The sequence below is a fragment of the Lynx rufus genome, unplaced genomic scaffold (genome assembly GCF_022079265.1).
Source record: "Lynx rufus isolate CCGP_SWC_20201006 ecotype Redwood Valley unplaced genomic scaffold, mLynRuf1.p SCAF_3, whole genome shotgun sequence".
Taxonomy (NCBI): Eukaryota; Metazoa; Chordata; class Mammalia; order Carnivora; family Felidae; genus Lynx; species Lynx rufus.
The window spans coordinates 150,911,508-150,935,950 of NW_025814845.1; the positions used below are offsets into that span (position 1 = coordinate 150,911,508).

The 24,443-nt window shown below is 39.7% G+C and overlaps 1 protein-coding gene across 1 annotated transcript in view; it reads left to right on the forward strand.

Annotated features, from left to right (window-relative positions):
• Window positions 1-24,443, forward strand: part of PINX1 (PIN2 (TERF1) interacting telomerase inhibitor 1) — an 87,164-nt gene that overhangs the window by 14,031 nt on the left and 48,690 nt on the right. Inside the window, exons 5-6 of the mRNA XM_047092226.1 lie at window positions 9,829-9,921; window positions 16,441-16,517. Of these exons, the coding sequence (XP_046948182.1) occupies window positions 9,829-9,921; window positions 16,441-16,517 (170 nt within the window). The remainder of the gene's footprint in view (window positions 1-9,828; window positions 9,922-16,440; window positions 16,518-24,443) is intronic.

Sequence of the window (24,443 nt, forward strand, 5' to 3'; positions counted from 1 at the left end):
TGTTGCCCCTCTGTCAAGGATGACAGTCCTATGCTGCCTGTCATCAGTATCTCATGAGTTGTTTCATATCTTTTGTTTTCCCATTGTTTATAGTAGAGGGGCGTGCCCCATGGCAGTTACCTTTTGTGGGCAGAAGACAGGGAGTCTTCCTGCCGTCTCTTTTAAACCCATGTCAGTCAGACTTTGCCTCACTGCTCCACAGAATCTGCCCTTGCCAAAGTCACCAGTGACTTCCATGTTAGCAAATCCAGTGGGTATTTAAAAAAAATTTTTTTTAGAGGGAGAGAGGGAGAAAGAATCTCAAGCAGGTTCCATGCCCAGCATGGAGCTTGACATGGGGCTTGATCTCAATGACTCTAAGATCATGACCTGAGCCAAAATCAGGAGTCGGACACCTTACTGACTGAGCCACCCAGGCATCCCTCCAGTGGGCATTTTTTAATGCTCATCTTACCTCGCCCGTGACATAGATGTTCACTGCTTCTTGAAGCACTCATTTTCCTTGGCTTCTCAGACCCCACCATCTCCTGGTTTTCTTCCTGCTTCACCGGCCACTCCTCCTTAATCTCTGTTGCATTTTTCTTATCCCGGGCTTATCATGTCTGGGGCCCAGCAGTTCAGTCCTAGGACTGCCTTCATCTGTTACCTACACCAATTGTTTATTATATCATGGCCGGATGTAACAACATGGCTGGGATGTTTAGTGACAACGGCCAGATTGCTCGCTATGGTGTCACCCTCTCTCCTAAATTCCAGACTTGTATTGAACCCCCAACTCAGTATTCTTCATTTGGGGTGTCATCAGCTATCAACCTCTCACACTTAACGTGTTCAAACTCCATTTCTGACTACTTCCCCACACCTACCCTCAGACGGTTTTATCCAGTGTCTTTCCTATTTCAGTTGATGTCAGTTCCATCCTTCTAGTTATTCAAGCTCAACACCTGTGTCCACTAGGAAATGTTGTTGGTTCTGCCTTCAGAATATATCCACACCCTGACTGCTTCCTGCCACCTGCACTATATCCAGTATGATCTGAGCAATCATTTTTTCTTGTCTAGATTTATAACAGCTTCTAAAGCTGGTTTTCTTGTCCATGACACTACTGAAGTTTTAGCCTAGATAATTCTTTGCTGTGAGGCAGGTCCTGTGCAAATAGAATGATTAAGCAGCATCCCTGGCCTCTATCCACTAAATGCCACTGGCACCTCTCCCACCCGCCCAGTTGTGGCAACCACAGGTATCTGCACATATTGCCAGATGTCCTTTGAGCAAAATACCCCTGGTTGAGAGCACTGTTCTCAGTTGATCTTTCTTCGTCCGTCCGTGGTCTCCTTCTGCATAACAGTGATTCTTTCAGAGTTTAAGTCTGTGCTATTCTGCTTTCCTGCTCAAAGCTCCCCGCCCCCCACCCCTGCCACTGTTTCCTCCTTTTCATTCAGAACAAAAGCCAAAGCCCTTTCAGTGGACTTCCAGCCGTATATAATATGGACCTTTTCTCTTTCTGACCTCATCTCCTGCTACCCCTCTTCTTACTCATTCCATCCTAGTCACTGACCCCTGTGCCAGTTTGTGAATACATCAGGCATCCTCCTGCCTTAGGATTTTGCCCTAGATGCTCTGTCTCTCTAGAACACTCTTCCCCCAGTTAGCTTCTATGCATTTTCTTAGCAAGGTCCACACTTACTGCCAGTTTAAAATTGCTTCTGTTTTTGGAAGCCAATTGGAAATTGGTAAGAAATAGCAGTATAAGGATATTATTTAGAAATATGAAGGAAGTAAAACCCAGGAGAACCAACTAAGAATGGAGAGAGATGGGGCAGGGAATTTGCTGTGTTGTTGTTTTTTTAGCTTTGTTGAGATACAATTCACATGGCATATAATTTACCTATTTATAATGTATAGTTCAATGGCTTTTAATATATTCACAGAGTTTTCACCAGAACCAATTTTAAAACATTTCATTACCCCTAAAAGAAACTCTACCCGGTGGCAGTCATCCCCCATGACCCCCCTACCCACCCTAGGTAACTGCTGATTTACTTTCTGTCTCTAAAGATTTGCCTATTCTGTACATCTCGTGTAAATGGAATCTTACAACATGTGGTCTTTTGTCACTGGTTTCCTTCACTGAGCATAACGTTTTCAAGGTTCATCTTTGTTGTAACACGTATCAGTACTTTATTCCTTTTTGTTGCCCAGTAATACTCCGTTGTAGAAATATACCATGGTGTATCCATTCATTAGTTAATGGGCATTTGTGTTTCTTCCACTTTTTGGTCTTTTATGAATAATGCAGCTGTGAACACTATCAGTTTTTCTGTGGCCTGTATTTTCATTTTTCTTGGGTATAGATGTAGAGTGAAATTGCTGGGTGGTATGGTTACTGTATGTTTAACTTGACTTGAGTAACCACCACCTTCTTTTCCAAAACAGCTACACTATTTGACATTCCCACCAGCAGTGTATGAGGATTTTAATTTCTCTTTATCTTTGCCAGCACTTGTTACTATCTGTCTTTCTTATTATAGCCATGCTAGTGGCTATAAAGTAACATCTACATGTGGTTTGATTTGCATGTCCATGTCGGCTAATGATGTTGACCATTTTTCATGTGATTATTGTCCATTTGTGTCTTCTTTGGAGAAATAGCTATTCAGGCCTTTGCCCAATGTTTAATTGGGTTGTGTGTCTTTATTCTTGTTTAGTAAACTTTTTAATATTTTCCAGTACTAGTCCCTTATCAGATACATGATTGTGAATATTTTCTCCAATTCTGTGGGTTGTCTTTTCACTTTCCTGATAGTATTGTTTGAAGACTAAGGATACAGAAATAGGTTAAAAGACTCATCCCATTGTCTGAAGAAACTTAAAATCTAGTGCAAAAGAAAGAAATGAAATAAATACCAAAATAATTTGATCCTCCAATTTTTTCAGTTCCTGAATAGTTGAGAGAGAGTAGCAAAGCTTTGGATGGTGAGGGTCTTCTTTGCAAATTTATCCTTATCTCTTTGTTTTCTAAGCTTTTTATTTCCTATCAGGTATCGCTAAGTTTGTATTACTGATGACTGTGGCTGGTTTCTAGCACACCTAGGCTTGGATACTAAGTGTGCTATTGGGTTGTTGGTTTTTTTTTTTTTTTTAATGTTTATTTATTTTGAGAGAGAGCGTGCAAGCAGGGGAGAGGCAGAGAAAGAGAGAGAGAGATTCCTAAGGAGACTCTGCATTGTCAGCATGGAGCCTGATCCACGAACTGTGAGATCTGACCTGAGCCAAAATCACGAGATGGATGCTTAACCTACTGAGCCATCGAGGCGCCCCCTATTGGGTATAATGACAAAGTGGACACAGCTGAAGAAAGTCTGGAAAATAGACTAGAAAACAGCGACCCAGAATGCAGCTGTGAAAGAGGAAAAGCTGGGAAATATGAAACAGAAGTTTAAAGTGGGAAGACCAGCAGCACAAAGAAGAGAGAAAATGGGACAGAGGCAGTGTTTAAGGGGATAAGGGCTGAAGATGGTCTAGAATTAGTGATAAATCCACAGATTCAAAAAATTTAATGAATCCGAGCAGATTACATTTAAAGAAATCTTCACTTACAAACATAATAGCAGATGTAACTGTGTAACAGTATAGCAGAACGCCATACACACACATAAACACAAACACACACACACACACACACACACACACACATTCACAGAGAGGAGACTCTTAATGCAGCCAGAGAAGATACACTGATTATCTGCAAAGAAGCAACGGTTATAAATGAAAGCAGAGTTCTTAACAGTGGAACCCAAAAGACATTGAAGTAATATATTGAGGGAAATATAACTGGCAACCTAGAATTTTACCCCAGCAAATAAATTTTTCATGAAAGTGGATGGAGAAAGTTTTCAGATAAAGCTTTACCACCAGTAGGCCTTTGATAAAGGAAATTTTAAAGGATGTATTTCAGTCAGGAAGAAAGAATACTTATCATCTGCAGTATCCCCAAACTGGCGGTAACCCAACTGTCCATCAGCAAAAGACTGGATAAGTAAACTGCTATATGTTTGTAAATGCAAAGAAATGAAGTATGGTTACATGCAAGAGTAGAGAGCAGGAGTTGGTAAGCTTTTTCTGTAGAGGGCCACATAGAAATAATTTGCAGAGCATAGGGTCTCTGTTACAACCACTCAACTTGACTATTGGACTGTAAAATCAGCAACAAACAATATATAAACAAATGGATGTGACTGTGTTCTCCTTAAATGTTATTTACAAAAACAGGTGGCAGATCAGAGTTGGCCTGCAGGCTATTATTTATTCCCTGGTGTGGAAGAATCTCATTAACTTCATGTTGACAGAAAGAAATGAGACACAAAGATAATATCCAGTATGATTCCACTTGTATAAAAATTGAAAGGGCAGGTGAAAATCTGATATTTAGGTGCCATACTTGGGTGGTCAAGTTATTTTAAAATACAAAGAAGTGATTACTATGTTAAGACAATAGTGATTACTTTGGGGGAGAGGCAAGGAGTTGGCATTGAGAAGGGGCTCACGGGGAACTTTTAGGGTGATATTAGTGTTCTGTTGTTTTTTTTTCCTGGTTGGCAGTTACATAGGTTATTTGTGAACATTATGTCATATGTACTTTCTGTGGCTGTTACTCTCCCACCCTCCCGAAAGTAAATGGTTCAAAACCAAAACCAAAAGCAAGAGGAAGAGTGATTATCACAAAACTGAGGATAATGATTACAATTAGGACAGTGGTTTTCAACTGGGCGTGATTTTGCCCCTCGTGGGACGTGTGGCAATGTCTGGAGAGAATTTTGGTTTTCACAGCTGGGGAGATGTTAATTCTATCTAGTGGGTAGAGGCCAGACAGCTAAACATCCTACAGTGCACAGCACAGCCATGCCCCTCCATCCCCGAACAAATAATTACTCACCCCAAAATGTCATTAGCTCAGAGGTTGATGAACTCTATTCTAGGAGGAGGGGCCACAGGGGTGCTGGATGCTTCTGGGTGCAAGCAGTGTTCTGTTTTCTAATCCAGGGAGTGGTGGTGGTGGTGGAATTTCTTTATAACTAACTGTATGGACTTCAGATGTTCCTATATATGATGATATGTGTCACAATAAATCTAAAAATTACTTGGTCCCTTTCTGGTAGACTTAATTACTTGAGTAGTTTATGTAATATTAAACCTGTAATGAAGGTTGACTGAGAGTAACGTGCAGCAGTTTCATTATCAGGGTATCAACTGTAAATGGCAGTCAGTTTTCCTACACACATTCAATGACGTGCTTAGGTGTTAGATAGACTTGAGCCGACCTTGCATGACCATGGTCATGGAGGCAGAAGCTTTTGAGTCTGGGGCTTTTTTTCTTAGAGACATCCACACATTCTTGAAGAGGGAAAATGAGTTGACTTTGCACTTTGGTATCATAACTTCCTCCTTCCTGTACTGAATTAGAGAAAACTTTGTAATTTCTTAGGTGATAGGGTTATCAAGAAATCATCAACTCCAAGATTCATAAAGAAAGGAGCTATGAGATTCATTTTTGTAGGTACTAAGAAAAGAAAGCAGAGTTTTCAGTTGTTTGCTTTTGAGATTTGACAGTGCTAGCTAGAAAGTTACTTTTTCTCTTTGATGGTATCGTGATTACTCTTTTCTGAGAAATGCCATCGTAGTTGCAAAAACCTTGGTTGGGGACAGATGTACTTTGTTCTATTGCTGATTGCTGAGGCTGGGCACAGTGTAGTTGGGCCTTTGTGATGTATTCCCAGAAGTGCAGTCAGTGAAATGTTTAAAGTGACCCAGGGGACCCTGTATTATTTGTCAGGAAGGTAGTGAGTGTGTAACAGCTTCCAAGTGGTAGTGCTTTGTCCTCATGCAGTCCGGCCCACATGTTTATCTGTGCAGGCTGATTCTTTTGTGCATAAAGCAAGCAGAAGACAGCTGGAGAGTTCCTTATCTGTAGATTAAGTTCCACCTCAAGACCCGTAGAGGGTGCTGGTAGCTCTGCAAATGGGACGGAGCAGCTCACTGCTTACTGTCCTGCCCAGTAGAAACCAGGCCTTGCTAACTGCTGCTCCCAATACTGAAAAGCCTTTAGAATCTTCCTGTAAGGGAAGACCTATCCAAGGAATGGACCTGGGCAACTAACAGGTTATTTTTCTGCCATGTCATCCTTGGCAAATATAGTATCTTCATCCAAGTGAATTTTTTATCATATTACTTGTATTAAAGCTGAAAAGCAGATGACACAATAACCCAATAACATATTTTTCTACTATTATAATATTTTTAGTTCGTTAAGACTGTGTATCAATTCATACAGTATTGTTTTAACTAAGTAGAGATTCCATACTGTTCGCTTCATAGAATGTCTTGCAAAGATTCTAGAAATAACCCTTATTTTCTTGTGGGACATAAAACTCGGTGTATTCTTCAGAATTTCATTTTTTGGAATTATTTTATTAATTAGTTCTCTCTACCAGACTCAACTTAGCTTTTCAGTGGACTTCATGGTTTTACGAAATGTTTGTTACTTCCAGAAGATATTTTGTCCCTTATGATTTTAAATATTTTTGAAAATAAACTGGGATGCCAAACACCTGTTTAGGACAGGGGTCTTCAAGTTTTTTTGCACTTTGAAAAACAGTATACCCTGTCTCACATTTTTTTTTTAAGTTTATTTACTTCTTTTGAGAGAAAGTGAGTGAGCTGGAGACAGGCAGAGAGAGGGAGAGAGAGAATCCCAAGCAGGCTCCGCGCTGTCAACACAGAGCCCAGCACAGGGCTCGAACCCACGAACTGTGAGATCATGACCTGAGCCTAAATCAAGAGTTGGATGCTTAACCGACTGAGCCACACATGCACCCCCCCCCCACCTCCGCCTCACATTTTTGAGAACAACATTTGTAAGGTTTTTAATCATAGCTTTAAATCATTGCAAAAAATATAATTTCTGGCCTATTGGGAAATACTAGCATTTTAAAATAATACCATTATGTTGTTAAATGTATCCAGTGGATGCTGTATACCAGTACAATTTGATATTCATTGCCATGTATTTATAAATACACCAGCAAGTCTTTAGTAGTCAGAAATGTTATATTTCATTGTTCCTTTTCCTCTGAAATAATGTTTCCATTGCACATACCCCATAGTATTTTATGCTTATATGTTTCTTTTTGTTTAAACTTTTTAAAATTCATCATCCTATTCTATTTCTCTGCCACAAAACAAATACGTATAAATACACCATTCCTGGGAAAGACTGCTCCTGTGTAAATCAGCCCCCAAAAGTCTCTGTTCCTAGAGTGGGATTTGCCACCATACCTCTCCAAAAAAGAGACAGAGAGAGAGAGAGGAAAGAATTTGAGCAATTCAAGGTTGCTTTATTTCTAGTAACCCCAAGATTTTAAGTGTAAATATTTTTCTTTGGATGAAGTTGTCATTGTATCAGTAGATGGCAATGAATAAAACTGGGAAATATATTACAAGTTTTGAAAATTATTATAATAGTGCAACCTTTCTGAAAGTGCGTCTCTTGGTAAGATAGATAGATTGGTGCAGGCAGGGGGCTGCTTTTGCTGCTTTGATTAAAAGATACTTCCCAGTCCTTTGGTTTGTGCCTTGTTTATATCCTTGCTGAGAGGAGAGTTGTGCCCCTCTTGTAAAGTGAAGGAAGGACCCATGGGAGAAGTGGAGAAGGAGAGCCACATTGCTGCATCCGCTCATAGTCAGAGCAGTGTGGGGAGAAAGCTAGGAACTGATTCCCCTGGGATCTGTCCGTGCTCCATGTACTGTGGGAAGCCTGTGTCCTCGGCAGGTGAGAAGCTCTCCCGGTGAGGCTTAGTGTCCTCTGAAGTGCAAGAGCAGCTCTGATGGGGACATGGTGTAATGGCTAAGGATGTGGACTGTCACTCATCTCTGCCTAGGTTTGAATCCCTTCATAGCCACCTCCTAGATGTGCCTCGTTTAATCCCTCTGTGCCTCAGTGTCCTGTGAAGTACAGTTAGTCATCATGGCCCCTCCTTTGCAGGACATGCATAGAAAGCTCTGGAGTCCAGGGTCTCGTGCCTCATAAACCTTCAGTTGATCATAACTACTTATCTAAGCTCAGAACTTACTAAGTGACTTGTGTTTGGAACATCAAAATTGAGAATATTACGTACCCTAAGAAGTGTTTGACCTCCGAAAGACAAGAAAAATTCACTCGTGGGATGTCTGAAAAAAACTCCAAGCTGTTTGTGAGAAGTGGCTGCAGGAGAAAATGTTTTGGGTTGCTGATATGATTAACCCATGCTAAGCATAGTCTGAAACCTTGAGATATCTATACATCCTTTGGAGCCTTACTATGTAATTCACACTTTGTTTTTAAAATTGCTGATTTCTAGGAGGGATTACAGCTAACTCCTATAACATAGTCAGTGGACGTGTGCTGGTTTTGCTCCAGTACTAAGGCAAAATTTTCCTTTCCCCCACTTTCTCTAACCTCATATCTGTATTTCTTTATGGAAAATTCAGGCTCTTTTCTACCTGTGGTGTTCTGTTTCTGTTGTACTCTGCTGCCTGACCTTGACACATAGATAAAGGTGAGGGAATACAGGCAGCTAGTTAACTAATTGACTATAATTGACTCTAACCCCAGTTGTACTTGCTCTGACATTTTAGGCAAGGTACTTTCTGGCTCACATTTTCCTTTTTTATCAAAAGAATAAACCTGAGTGTCTTCCTCAATTTGTTTGTGTTTTTGTTTTGTCCTTAAGGTAAGTCTCTAGTGAAATCTGGTATTTGAGGCTATGGCTCAGTGCTAGCTCTGCTCCTTCACACTCTGTCATCTCTGATCTGGTTTTTGATTATCATTTAACCTCTTACCTTTATTCAATTTTTAAAAGAATTTTTTATTTTGAAACAATTATAAACATATAGAAAATTGCAAAAATAGTACTACGAAGAGTCCTGAGTATCATTCACCCACTTTTTCCCAGGGGTGACATCTAATATAGCAACAGCGTAACATTGAAACCAGGAAATTGACACTTGTGTGGACTGTTAATCAGACCATAGACCTTATTAAGTTTTCATCATTTTTTTTAGCCTTCATTTGTGCGCGCATGCGTGTGTGTATGTGTGTATGTGTAAGTTGTGTGGAATTTTATCGTGTGTATAAATTCATGTAATCATCACCAAGTTAAGATACAGGATTGTCTCATTACCACAGAAGAGCTGCCTCATGCTGCCTTTTTGCATGCACACCCACCTTCCACCCCTCCATCCTCCAGCACTCCCCATTCATCCCTGACCCCTGGAAACCATGAATGTGTTCTCTGGCTCTATAGTTTTGTCATTTTGACAACGTTCTCTAAATGGAACATATAGTGTGTAGGTCCACCTTTTTCACAGGCACGAGGTTGTTGCATGTATCCATAGCTTGATTCCTTTTTATTGCCGAGTAACATTTCAGCGTAAAGATGTACCAGAATTTGCTTAGCCATTCGCCCATTGAAGGAATTTGGGTTATTTCCAGTATTTTACAATCATAAATAAGACTGTTATAACATTCGTTTGTAGGCTTTTGTGTGAACACAAGTTTTCATTTCTCTTCCTTGAGGATTTTATAAATTTCATGTGAATAGCCTTACCTGATCCACAGTACACAGTTTAAGGAGAGTGTTTCTAATCCTATGAGTAGAGCTCAGTATTAAATAATAGGGCTTCTAAAGATTTTATTTAAAAAAGACCATGTCATGGTAAGAGAATGAATGAGGGGATGGGTTTCGGAGAGTTTAATGCTTTTCTTTCTTTCTTTCTTTTTTTTTTTTAAAGACTCCTCAGACAACAAAGAAAAGAAAACTTTCAGCCTTGAAGAAAAGTCCAAGATCTCCAAAAACCGTGTTCATTATATGAAATTCACAAAAGGTAAAATTAAGCATTTCTTTATTTGTTGTTGAAATCCCCATGTTCATACCAGGTTTCTTAAAGCATTTTTAGCTCTCTCCAACATTACTTCTTGTTTTATGTGCAGAATGGACAAGTATGGGTGGCCTGCCTGGCTTGATGTACAGCAGTGCTAAAGTTTCAGCATTTATTGTGAGTCACCTGGAGATCTTGTTAAATTGCAGATCCGTTAGCTCTGAGGTAGGGCCCCACATTCGGTTTTAGATTACATGCAAGTCCTTTGGCAAAGCTGGAAGCAGAAGTCAACTTGCTATGTAAAAGAGAAAAGTGACTTTACGTCACTAAGTCAGAAAATAATTTTAATTTATTGCTCAGCATTTTTACTTACAATTTCTAGTTTTTGAAGTCTAATGTTGGTATTGAATAACTCTTAAATTATTCCAATTTACAGAATTGTGTTCTATCTTGAGATCTCCAGTATGAGAAATCTCCCTCCTAAACTGATTTATATTATTTCACACCATTTCTTCATTGAATGGAGTGTTAACTTAGGCATTCCATGGTCATGGCAAAGTAGCATTAGAAAACACATTTGAGAACTGGGTAGTGAATCCCATCTTCTTCCATCACCGCCTCCCTACTCCCTTCCCAGTAAACGCCGCCAATTACAAGTGCAGTTGTCCTGTGTAACCACCAGGTGGCAGTCTTGTATTGGTAAGAAACAATTTAACTTGAACTCCTCAATTCCCCCAGATGTTTTCCCATAGAATAATATTATGCATTAAGTACACTTTCCAGGCACAAAAGCTTATTTGTTACATACTATATTTCAAGTATAAATGTGATGATAATCCTGTTGTGCTATCTAGTCACCATATGATGGCCTTTCTATGGGAGATGGGATGTACCTTTCTATCTTTATATGCCAGGAAGCACACATCTCTTTGGTTTAGTCTAGTTGGCATGATTGAGAATTCCCTAATTCCTAGAACTTGCCTCAACAGCAGTAGGAGCTGGAATTCCCATTCCTCTTGGCAATTAATGGTTCTCGCTTGGGTCAAAACCCCAAAGGTTTGGGTTTGGTTTTGGTTTAAGTGAGAGCCCGTGGCAGAGTTTAATGGAGTCGGGAGCTGAATAGCTTCGGGAACATGTACAAAGAGAAACAGGCACTTCCCCTTTCCCTCTTCCAGCTGCTGTGGTTTGTATGGCTCTTCATGTCTTCCCCTCTTCTTTCAGTTTAGAACCTTCTTTGTTGTTGTCCTCTGTGGTTTCTGATTGGGGTTTCTCTCCACTCCACTTCTGTTCTGGAACAAGAACAGTCCCTGTTACCTCCTCAGTCTTTCTGAGAAGAGGCTAAATTGCCACTTTATAACCAGTCGTTAAATATCCCTCCTTTTTTCATTATAACCTATAGGAAAAAAGAGACATATCACAGAAAGATGCTGAGCAAATTCATGAAAAGTGGCCTGTAACTTTTTAGATGGCATGTCGGCCTTTGAAGCTTTCACTTTTGCAAATCTAGTTTTCCTTTAGTATCTAACTACATGCATGATTTCACCCGAAGTGTTTGCTGAAGCTGGGATAAACCTCTTTAATCTGCTTTAATCTAATGGATGCTGGGAGTATCTGCTTTCTATTTCTAGTTAAGCCACTTCCTTGCCAGGTGACCCTGTCGGCCTGCTTGATGTGTTGTGCCTTCGTTTTCTCTGAATGAGGTTTGCTGATTTATTAGCCTTGCCTGGGGAGAAAGAGGGCATTGGTATACAGGGAAAAGATATATCCTTTCAAGATATATTGTCAGAAAGGAAGCAGAGATTGAGTGGGAAGATACAGGAAATGCAGATTGAGAATAAGTGGAAAAGGTGGGAAAAGGAGGCAGAAATCCAGGTGGTGAAGAAAATAATTATTTACTACTCATCTTAACAATCCACAGTGAAAGCAGGTTCTAAAGTTCTTTCATTTAATAAATCTTTTCTTGTAGAACAATTGTCCCTGGTTACGAATGATAAACCCTCAGTTTTCTCTAAGGTGGATGTTCTTTTTTTTTTTTTTCAATATATGAAATGTATTGTCACATTGTTTCCATACAACACCCAGTGCTCATTCCAAAAGATGCCCTCCTCAATACCCATCACCCACCCTCCCCTCCCTCTCACCACCCCCCTCCCCCAACCCCCCCATCAACCTCAGTTTGTTCTCAGTTTTTAAGAGTCTCTTATGCTTTGGCTCTCTCCCACTCTAACCTCTTTTTTTTTTTTTCTTTTCTCCTACCCCTCCCCCATAGGTTTCTGTTAAGTTTCTCAGGATCCACATAAGAGTGAAAACATATGGTATCTGTCTTTCTCTGTATGGCTTTTTTCACTTAGCATAACACTCTAAGGTGGATGTTCTTAGATCAACAGGAAACTTGGGTTCTGCCATTAGTCTCTCACATCACTTAAGCACTTACCTTCTTTCAGACTCAGTTTCCTGTCTTAAAAATAAGGAAAGATTTCAGGGGTGCCTGAGTGGCTCAGTTGGTTAAGCGTCTGACTCTTGATCTCAGCTCAGGTCTTGATCTCAAGGTTGTGTGTTTGGGCCCCATATTGGGCTCCATGCTAGGCATGAAGCCTATTGAAAAATAAGTAGGTAAAATGAGGAAAGATTTCTCAGTCATTATAAAGTTCTAAAGTAGGTTCCATTTTATGACTTTTCAGATATGACCCATGTTATGGAACTTTTGATTGTTCAGCATATTAAATGATAATCATTTTAGCCTGCGGGTATGCCCCGCAGTAACTAATTTGCTTATTTGATGAGGGTGATTCATGTTGTAACTCCCATGTGTGGTCCAGAGACCAAATCATGGGAAAATGGCATTTTACATAGCTTGGTTTGAAGAGTGAAGATAAAAATTTGACTTCAGTGAGATTCCAGTAGTGAATAGCACTGTAAAATATACTGTTGCCTAAATACTGGCTATATCATTTTAGTTCTAATACATAATTATTCCTTTTTCTGGTCCCAAATTTCTGCTTTTATTTTGAAACAATTTATAATATAACTTAAAAGTTAATTTCGTCTGTATTTGTTTAACAAGCCTAAATTCAGTGCAGTTTCTTTTAATTTGAAAAATGTTTGTTGAGGCCTCATCTACAGAGAGGAAAAGATAGGGAGAATGTGAAATTCTACAAAACCATTTTTGAAGTGTTTAGTATATGCAGTGGGAAGTTATCAAGAGAACGCTGCTTCTCCTGCCCCCCCCCCCCACTGCCCCGCATCGTGCGGTGGCTAGAAGAAGGGTCGCACGAACTGAAGCTGTGCAGCTTCACCCTAGTAATATTACTCAGCCTTCTTATTCCTGTGACAGTTTGCAGTATTTGCTTCTTAAACAAGGAAACTGTGCGGACAGCACAGGTCCTGGTAGCCGGCTTGCTAGCCTGGACACACCAGACTCTAGGACTGCTGGCGTGGTGACCTCCTCCCCATGTCGCACTCTGCTGGTGACGGGCATCCAGTTTCCTCTTCTGATTCTTTTGCCATTTAAATATAAAATAGCGCCATGGCAGGCTTTTACAGAATCCTGACTGTCTTATTGGTTGTGAGGGTCTCACTTCTTTTCATTCCCTACTCTGATTCCTTCAGTTTTCCTGGTTTTCTGACATCACCCTTTCAGTGACGTTGCCATAATCTTTGGTCGTAGGATTATTATCGGTCCCATGTATTTTCATTAAAAACAGAAATCAGAATGCAGTGTTTTATCCTTTATTGGGGAACGCAAATGAAATTTCTAAGCAAATGAAGCTTCCTACATACACCTGCAGTGGTTTTTTTGTTTGTTTTTTGGGTTTTTTTAAATTTTAACAAATGTATTTCTCAGACCTGCATTTCCTTGCCCTCGCCCCTTTACTCTGAGTAGAAAACTCAGGGTTTTTTTTAAGTCTTTGTTACAATACAGTGCTGTAATACATTTTTTTCCTTAGAACTTGTTGGGTTCTATATGACTTTTACCCTTAAAGTAAGAGTCTCCAAATCTCTATGATTCTTCAATTCTTATGTTTGTTTTTTGTAGTTTCATTTGCTTCCCTTGTGGACTCCTTGGTGTTGTAAAGTGTATCTGACTATAGTGCTAACTTCTCTCCTTTCCAAATTGCCACTTGGATAGACTGGAAAACCTAATAATCATGATTACTAGAAACACAGCTAAAAAGATCATAAAGTACTCTTTTCTGAAAGTACTTGTTTATCCTTTTATGGACTTAAGTTCTATCAGCTTGGCTACTGGAAGCTGTTTTTCCTGGTTCTCAAAATGTTATGGCCAATTGAAGACCAATAGATAGATGACCCAAATTCAGACAGAGAACACATATTTCCTTTTAGTTTTTGATTGTCATTTTCTCTAACATCTAAGTTTATCAACAGTATTTGTTTTGATTTAACCTTAATTCAAAACTGAGACCAGTAAGCTTTCAAACTCAGTTTTAATATATTTACCTGATTCCAAAATGGCCATAATTTTGTAACGTTGATAAACTTTTCACCCAAGACCATTGACTAATAACTATTTCAGTATTGCTTCCATCTTCACATTTTGATCTATCTTTAAGTCCCTTTCCATTGGTCTCTGACTCTTAATTCTTCTCTGTGTTTTGTTTTCCAGATCAAATCCAGAGCAAGGCCTGTAACAATCCTGGTTTCTACATTTACTTAAGTGAACTTTCTAAAGGATAAAAATTTCTGATACAAGAACCCGTCACCAAAACCTTAGAAACACTTGCACCTTCATTGGTACAGCTTACTCTCTCTCCCAGCTTGGCAGTTTTCCCTTTGATGTTTAGATTTGTTTTCAATCTCTGCGTGTTCATAGTTTGACATCCTGTTTTAGAATTGTGATCTTGCATGTACCCTGCCTTCTTTAATCCCTTCAGCATTCCTTTTAGTTGAATTGCTGTAAAAGAGATCTTAATTTGCATTTCTTTTAGGGTTTCTGTTCCATTCCAGAAGATAGGTTGGGGATAGATGGCGAATACATATTTTGAACTAAGTATAACTCCTTTTTCTGAAATAGAAGCTGCCACCCTGAATGTGCTCTGCCGTGCAAAGTGGGTTATGCTGATGACAAAGCTAAGAATAGATCTCTAGACCTCCTCCTGAGGGTTTGTCCACTTATCCCCACCATGAGCAGTGTTATTCCCCACTTTTCTGGTTCATTTTCTGAGTTCTTGTCTGGGATATGCTTCATTTTGTTCTTAAGTAGGTTTCCTATGGGGTCTGTTGTATGGGTCTGCTTAATAATCAGAACCAGGAGGGCTTTGTTTCTAGCTCAGGAAGAAAGGAGAGAGTAACACAGAGCCACGAAGGAACATGTCCTTCCTGATAGAAACAGGTCGTATTGACTGGACCATTGAATCTGGTACTGCTGCCTATGAAACTGGTTATGGCGCCTGGCTTTGCATTAAATCCAAGGGTGTTTTGTTTTTTAATTTCATGGAGTCACTGAGCGATATCATATTTGAATGCCCCAGTGATTGTCAGTGAACTAGAACTTTCTGGGTCATGCCATTACTTTGCCAAGTCAGTTTGCTACAGGAAGCTAAGAAGACCAGTGGGTCCATGACATTGGAACTTAGGCTTCCTACTCAAAACAAAAATTCCTGTGTCTAACCTAGAGCCTAACTCCCCCGGAGCCTCAAGACTTTACATGTTGTAGTTACATTTTAAAGTGCATTTGCCATGTAGTTGACAAATGGGAAGAGATTCAGTTGACTGCTCACAGAGTATTATTGGTAGAAGTGGAAATTCCAAAGAAGTGAATTTTAAATTAGTTGGTTTGTGGGTTTGAAATTAAGTTAAAGAGTTTAGTGTTTTTAATAAGAGGCATAGGTCCTTTGGACAGTGCTTTGCCAGAAGCCATTTCATTTCCTGCTCTTATTATGTATCCTTTTATTTAAAGATGATATAACAGTAAAGAACATTTTAAAGAGAAAAATCTGAAATCCTTTCACCCTAATGTAGTAATTTTTGTTTGCATTTATTCTTTTTAAATTTTTTCTCATTCATTCAATTAGTTATTGAGCTCCTATGTGTCAAATACAGTATGCTCTCATTCGTGTGTGTTTAAAAGCTGTAAAGCCACCAGCATTTTTTGTTCTGCATTTCATAATCCTGAGTAACTCATGTCTCCTTGAAGTAAAAAATATCTGTTTTATAAATGGGAAACCCAGAGACCCAGAAATCATAAGTGAAAGGTATACCAGTAGTAGAGCTAGCTTTGAAATTCAGTTTTCCTCTCATGCTACACGCTTTTGATTGTTTCTACCATAAAGAAGAGAACATCACGGATTCTGGTTGTGAAACACTGTCTTGAGTTTTAAGTCATTTTAAAATTTATTTGATTTTACTTGTTAACTAAGGAGTTGTTGTGAAGGGAGGCAGAAAGTAGTTTACAAAATTGTCTCTTTTCCAAAATCCATTTTGCTTTCAGGATTCTCATAGTTTATATTTGTGCCCCTTATTTTAGAAAGAATGGTATTACTGAAAGGCACCGTGTTGTTTTTCTAGGGAAGGATCTATCATCTCGGAGCAAAACAGATCTTGACTGCATTTTTGGGAAAAGACAGAGTAAGAAGACTCCTGAGGTATTAAGCCACATACAATTGATATGTTCTGTTTCAACACCGCTTGGTTTTCAGCTGTGCGTAGAACTATTTATATCTATTACTGATAGTACTCTTTAGATAAAGCTCCAAAAAAAAGATGTGAGAAGTCTCAAAGGCTAAATGTGACCTTCTTAATAATAGTAGTTGGAAGATACAAGGATTGTAAAGAAGAGTATGTGTCACCTGCTTTTCCCTTGTGTGAGGACTGGAGTAAACTCTGGGAAGAATGCCTTTGCTGACATATTCAATGGGGAAAATGTCTCTCCCATCCGAGGATGCTTGCAGCGGTTTTGTTTGCTCAGACTGCATAACTGTTTGGGATATGGCTTGGGAGGCACAATGTCATCTACATAGTCCTGTCCTGGTCTGCTTCCTTTTAAAAACATTTTGAAAGTGTAGGATCATCACCAAGAATCTGTAAGGGATTTAGATGTAGTATTTCCTCCATTGTACAATAGTGTTTGTCTTAAAACTAGGTGAGAGCAGGGTGACTACACCGTACCCTACATGAGATGAGCCCATAATTCATAAGCTTCATTAGTAAATTGGGCTTTGTAATTTAGTATGGAGTTTTTTGTGCCATTTCCAAAGTAAGAGGCAGTCCTGAGTTTGGATGTCAAAATAGAATTTGTGAAATAGGGGTTTCTGGAGATATAGGAGTAAAAATTTAAAATTGGTATCGCCTCCAAAAATCTGCAGTATGGTTGCTATAACTATTACTCAGTTAATCTGGTGTGTCCTACTTAGGTTTCTTTATTGGTTTCTAGCCAAGGCCCTGGTGCAATTTTTTCTGACATTTCTCTAGACTGACACGAATTTTTCCAGGGTAGTAGCTTTTTGTTACTTCATATTATTTCCGAAGACTCTAGAATAAGCAGTTATTAGAAATTTTTGCTCGGTGATTTCCTTTGCAGGTTGGGACTAAATTCCATTTGTCAGGGCTTTTCTGCCCCTACACCTTTAGCAGTGAGGACTGAGGAAGCAGTGCTCCGTTGGCTCGCTGAGAGGCGGTGTTTATAGGTCTCTGCTGAGTCATGTCAAAGGCAGGTGGGTCGTTAGGGAGGAGGCGTTCTGCCATCAGGCCACACTGGATGTTTCGCTCCCAGAGAGGCTGTTGGAAAGAGCAGAGGATCATCAGACAGCCCTGCTTCTGGTCACCCCTCTGCCCCTCAGTGGTGACTGTATGACCTGGATTGGCTCAGGCAGGCCCCTGCCTTCTTCACTAAAGACTGCATTTGTCTTATCTGAGTCTTCCTCTTTGATCACTGTCCTTTGATCATGCTCCATAATTTGAGTATCCTCAAGGATGTTCTATCACCTCTGCACTGACCTAACCATGCCCTCCCATGGCCACACCTGGCACCTTTGCCTCGGCCCCGTAGTCCATCCTGGACCCCTGAAAATAACCTTTTTGTTCCAGCTCTGTCAATCCTGCATTCTTACTGTGCTGGCATTTCTGGATCTTTGCGTTCTTGGATTACTTGGCTCGCCTTTTTCTCCCTGCTGCCTGAAACCGTGGTCTTTTGTAGCACTCTGTTTGAAATTTTATGGTTGAACAGATCAGGGAAGGAAACTTTTGGTAGAGCTTTAAAAGAACTTCTGTGGTAAGCACAGGAAAGCTTTTTGTTAAAGGCAATTAGAGGTTTCTAATCCTCTGGCAGACATCTGATGTTAGGTGCCTTGAGGTTTTCAACACTGTCTGGTATTACTTGGCCTTTTGACGGTGATGTCATTCGTGACCACGTTGACATGAGCCTGTATTTGAGGAGCTTCGGAAACAATTCCCTGGTACTAACCCAGGGAAAATCTATTTTGGTGCAGTTGGTGTGGAGAAGACCGGCCTTATAGGATCCTGTGCTTTGTGCAAGATTTATATCCAGGCGTGTCTTCATCTCTCATTCCAGCTTACGGTCCTCCTCTTGTTGATGCATTGAACATCCTGATTGTTCGCTGAGGCAGTTTTATATCAGGACACAGCACTTGGTCTGTAGCAGTGGTTCTCAGCATCTCTTGCACTCAGTCACCTAAGGAGCTTTTTAAAAAATGATAATGCCAGGGTGCCACCCCAGGCCAGTTAAATCCTAATTTGGGGTTAGGGTCCAGGAATAGGTATTAAAAAGAGAAGAAGAAAAATCGTTTTAATATCAAATAAAGCCTACCCAGATGACACAGGTGATTATTGGGAGTAAGGATTGAGAGCCACTAGTAGAAGCCCTGTCATATGTGACATCTGGGAGAGCTTCTGACTTTAGGATTATGAATATTGCCTAGGACAGGGCTTCTGAAATCTTAATCTGGACACAGACCGTCTGGGAATTTTATTAAACTGCAGGTTCTGGTTCTTGAGGGTGGGGTGGGGCCCAAGAGTCTGCATTTCTGAGAAGCTCCCAGGTGATGCCGATGCTGCTGGTCACACTCTGCTGCATGCAGTACAAGGAGTAGATTGGGCCCCGGTAGTATTTGACATTTAATATACATCTGTACGTATTTGCGTATAACATGGAATGTATTTAAATCTAATCACATTTTAAGACACCAACTAAGAAGTATTTCTGTAAAGCAGAGTCACTTTTAAGTTTTTATTTAAATTCCAGTTAGCATTAAGTACAGTGTAGTATTAGTTTCAGGTGTACAATGTAGTGAGTCAGCACTTCCATACAATACCCGGTGCTATCACAAGTGCCCTCCTTAATCTCCATCACCTCTTTCACCCGTGCCCCCACCTACCTCCCCTCTGGTAACCCTCAGTTTGTTCTCAATAGGTAAGAGTCTATTTCTTGGTTTGCCTTTCTCTCTAAAGCAGAATCACTTTTAAATTTAAGTTTTAGATATGTGTGGATTTTCATATATAGAGTTGGCTCTCATTGAGGCACACCTGTACCTTCCCTGAATAAATTGTTGCTATGAAACCTTACCATGTTAGTTACAACGGTCCTTATAGCCAAGGGCAGGAGGCCTTTGATGAGATTTGTTTGAAAATACAACCTCTTTTGGTTCCTGTTTGCAGTTGGAAGTAGGATCACTTGTTTTTACTCCCTTGACCCCCTAACAGTATTGGCCTGAAATTATATTTGGCATTGCCAAGGTAAAGGTGCTGCTGGAGGTCAAATACCTAAAGAATCTTAGACACCATGGCAGTGTTGAATGTTGAAGTAGTAATCCTCCCTGGGTGCTCTGGTTAAGGTGCTGATGGTAATCTTGTCTTTGCATCTGGATTTAAAGAACCTTGGGCATTGACCACATCTGGCTTGGGCAACATTGTCTCTCTCACAACTTAGCCTGACTTACTGATTTCTATAACCCCTGACTGTTGTAGTGATAGAAAAGAAACTACAACCTTATGAAGCATGTATGTGCTGGACACTGTGAGAGACATATATGATAGTATTTCATTTAATCCTTGTAACACTTCTGTGAAGTAGGCATTATTATCACCTTTTTAGCAGTAAGGAAACCAAGGCTCAGAAGGATTTGTTATGAAGGTCCAACACAGCACAAATGGGGTTTAAATCCAGGTCCCTCTGACTCCAAAGTCCTTGTCCTTTTCCCTCTGCCACAATGTTAATTAACTTTTGTGCATTAAAAAAAAAAAAAAAATCTATGTTTAAATGAGTCCAGTTATGCCTCAGAAATTTTCTTTGAGATTTTGTTAGAGACATAAGCAGTTAATACGTCATCATAATTTTGTGGGGAAATGGTTGGCTATTATTTTGCTGAAAATAATGGTTTAACTTCCAAAACCTCACTGCCTTGCCTTCAGTCAGAATTGAACTATGGTGGGTTCAGAAGCATATTACAAATGCCTGGGCCAGCTTTGGGAACAATTTACTGTGCTGGTGGGAGCTGAATTAAGAAAGAGCCAGCCAGGGGCGCCTGAGTGGCTCAGTCGGTTAAGCATTCGACTTTTGGTTTCAGCTCAGGTCATGATCTCACAGTTTCGTGAGTTTGAGCCCACCAGCTCTGTGTTGGCAATGAGGAGCCTGCTTGGAATTCTCTCTCTCTCCCTTGCTCTCTGCCCCTTCCCCGCTTGTGCTGTAAAGAAAAAAAAGAAAGAGCTAGCTTTAGTTTCTGGAGCACAGATGCTGTGTTACTTGTGCATTTTCTGGTTTCTCATATGCATCAAATGATCTGAATACATTTATATTCAAGAAATATCTGCAACCCTTAATTAATAACAGATTTTTTTTTGGCTTTTTGCTTTAAAGCTTCTTATTTGGAAATAATTACAGATGCATAGGAAGTTGCAAGGATAGTTCAGAGGGGTTTCTTGTACTCTTCACCCAGTTATCCCAGTGATTACATTTTGTACAACTATAGCATAAGATGAAAACCAGGAAAGTGACATTCATACAGTCTGTGTGTGTAGTTCTGTGTATGCCACTTTATCCCATTTGTGGATCCTGTAACCACTGTCTCAGTTAATTACAGAACTATTCCCTCACCATAAAGATCTCCCTCATACTACCTCCACTTGTAGTCAACTCCCTTCCCTGCACCTTCCCCAACCTCAGCAACTGCTGCTGTCAACACAATTGTCTGATTCAAGATTGAATGTTCTATGTATCAGCCATTTGATCTCTCACAGTTACATGCTGGGTCCACTTACATCTGTAACAATCAGTACCCAGATTTTAAGGGCTGATCGTAGTTTCCATGATCTACCTTGGACACTTAATGCTTGCTAGCTTTTATGTCTTTTGCTAGATTGTATGTCTTCTATCTTGTGGAACTTTAGAAAATGCCCTGTAGAAATCAGATTATTTGATGTCTTTAAAATCCAAATGTATTGGGGCGCCTGGGTGGCTCAGTCGGTTGAGCGTCCGACTTCAGCTCAGGTCACGATCTCGTGGTCCGCGAGTTCGAGCCCTGCGTCGGGCTCTGGGCTGATGGCTCGGAGCCTGGAGCCTGCTTCCGATTCTGTGTCTCCCTCTCTCTCTGCCCCTCCCCCGTTCATGCTCTGTCTCTCTCTGTCTCAAAAATAAAAATAAACGTTAAAAAAAAAATTAAAAAAAAATTAAATCCAAATGTATTGATGAAGTCCTTTACTTTAGTAATGTCAGAAGTACATGAAACTGTAAAGTGATGATAAATATAAAGTGGTATCATTATTATATGACAGGTTTGTTCTGTGCAACATGTCAGTGCAGGAGAGGTCCTTGGACAGTATCTCTGGGTACACTCATTATAGTGGGTTGGTGAACTCCTCTAAGTTGCATGCAGAATTTGTTTGTGGGCTTATGTACATGTAGGTATGGATATATAAAGTCCAGAGCTTTCATCAGATTTTCCTGGGAGTCCTTGATCCAAAAGGAATTTTTAAAATCCAGGACTGTGCATAAAAAATCTCTTCCTAGTTAAAAAAAATTATATAAAATGAACATTTTCTTTGTGAGGGTAGTAGTAGTAGTGAGCCTTGTATTATGTAGAGGAGCAAACTGTGCCAGACCAGGAATCTGATTCTTTAATTATTTTGAATATAATATGTAGGAAAAAAAACCACATCAAAATAACAATCTAAGCTAAACCTAAGATGTCTGGGACACATTGATGAAATTTCGATTATGCCTTTTATCCTCTCTCTGATCTTGACACATCAAATGAAGAAATCAATCTCCTGTATTTTTACACATGGAATTTTTCATCCATCACACACACTGGACAGTAAACTACATAAAGAGAGAGGATTTGTGTTGTATTCATCTCTGGGCCTCTGGCATGGCCTTGAGTCAGTGCTTGACACATGGTAGGAATTCAGTAAATTAAAATCTCCTTGCACTTCTGTTTTTTAAAAATGGACTTGTTTCTCATCTTAAAAATGGTTTGTATAGCTTCAAGGTTGATATTTGAAATATTTTTTTCCTTTTGGAATGTTTTAATTAATAAATAGCTGTCTCTTCTCTGAGAGTAGGAAATATTCATCAGTTAACTTTCAGTCCTATGCCAAGCATAATCCACTGGTACACCTAGTAGTTTCTCAAGAAAGGATTATTGAATGAATGTTTGCTTATGCCATTTTGTGTTTTTAAAAATCAATCCCATTTGCCAGAAATTGGCCTTTAGACATTGCATTTCACTCTGGAATAGTGTTTCATAGGCTTAACTGTGTTGTATTTTTAAAGAAATTAAAACCTTCCTGTCTCTTTAGGAACTACCCTCTGACTTTCTCAGTGCTCAGTGTTTTCTCAAGCCGCAGAGACAATCTAGCGGCACTGTTGCCCTATCTGAATCTGGCTATTCAGAACTACTTGCTTAAATAGTGAAAGATCCTCACACACTACCAAGTAGTCAGAAACGTTTTAGTAAACTGCTGTGTATGGGAATGGTTGGTTGTACATTTCTAATTTCCAAGTCCTTCCTTTCCCCATCATCTTTGTAATAGGAAGACAATGACTCTGGGTTGGAGTGCACCTAAATTGGAGATGTATGCACTTTCTATGGAGACAAAGAAATGATCGAATATATTGAACTGAGATTGCTAGGGCCCCTTGAGACCTACAGCATATACTTGTGCTGGCCAGTGCCTGCCAGGAGTTATAGATACGTGTGTGTGTGTGTATGTGTGTGTATGTATCTTTTCTCACTTGGTGTGCAAGTGGGAGTTGGAGACGCTAAAAAACAAATTCCATTAGTTCCTATCTTGTTGAACTTCCTGATACTCCTCTTTTTTTTTTTTTTTTGCTTCTCTCATTTTTTCCCTCCCCCCACCTTTCCAGTTTCCTTCCTCTATCCAGCTTGTTTCCTGATTCAGCCTTATCACTAGAGAAAATACTCCTAAACCATATCAAGGATTGAGAATGTGTTACCAGCATTCCTACTTTGTTTCTCTAAACAGCGTGTTTCTGGCATAGTCTCTTGACAAAATAATTGTGTATTTAGTCACCTCTATAATCTGATTGAATTAGAAACTTTGTTATTTCTTACATGCTCCCAGGATACCCCAGTTAATGATCACTTTGCTTGAATAATCTGATGGCTGTTGCCTTTTGAACCAAAGCATGACTTTTGGGGTTTATGTCCCTTTCTTGTCAGTTATCATGAATTCCCTCTCTTTCCCATTTCTGACTGTCAAATCTAAAAACTCACTTCCAAGCAGACCCTTCTCTTTTAGCTAATTGAATTCACGGAGGTATTTTTGACCATTCCATTAGTTCTATAAATTGCCCTCAGTACCTCTTAAGGGAAGATCATTGGGAAAAGAAGAGTCTTTTTTTGTTTTTTGTTTTTTTAATTTTTGTTTGAAATGTCCTTGAGGGATATTTCTCCTTAGTTCCAAATGTTCCTTTTAATTACCTATATTCATGAATTAAGTTGAGTTTTATAAATTGTTTCCAGAATACAAACTCTTAAATTTGAATGTTTCCCCCTTCTTGCAACCTCTGTCACTGCCTCCCCCTCCTCACCCCTGATCTGGGCATTAGCATTCAAAAGCTGGGCAGTTTTCCTATACTAGTATTTGCTAAAGCCATCTTCTAATGAAGAACCTTTTAGTTAGAGATAAATTTAAACCAAGCCCACAAACAAGCCAAATAATACATTTAAGTCTATATTAAGTTTATTTTTTTGCTGGCATTGATGACTTCAGTAATTCCCGTCACCATTTTGACTACTGATAACAGATCCAAAATAATCTGTCTAAGCTGGAAAACACTTTATTTAACCAAACTAAATAGATGAAAATTTGTGAAGATATGTAAAGCCTCATTTAATCCTGGAAAGATCCTATTTGGTAGCAGTTAGATGAGAATTAACTTAGAGGCCGGGACATGCAACCTGACCACGGTTTTACATAAGCCAAAGCATGTAGTATGGCAGCTATCTTGCATGGAGGCTTGTGCTGTGTCAGAATGATTGTGCCTCCATGCTGAAAGAAGCAGGCTTTTTGCTTATTTTCTGCACTGGTGACCA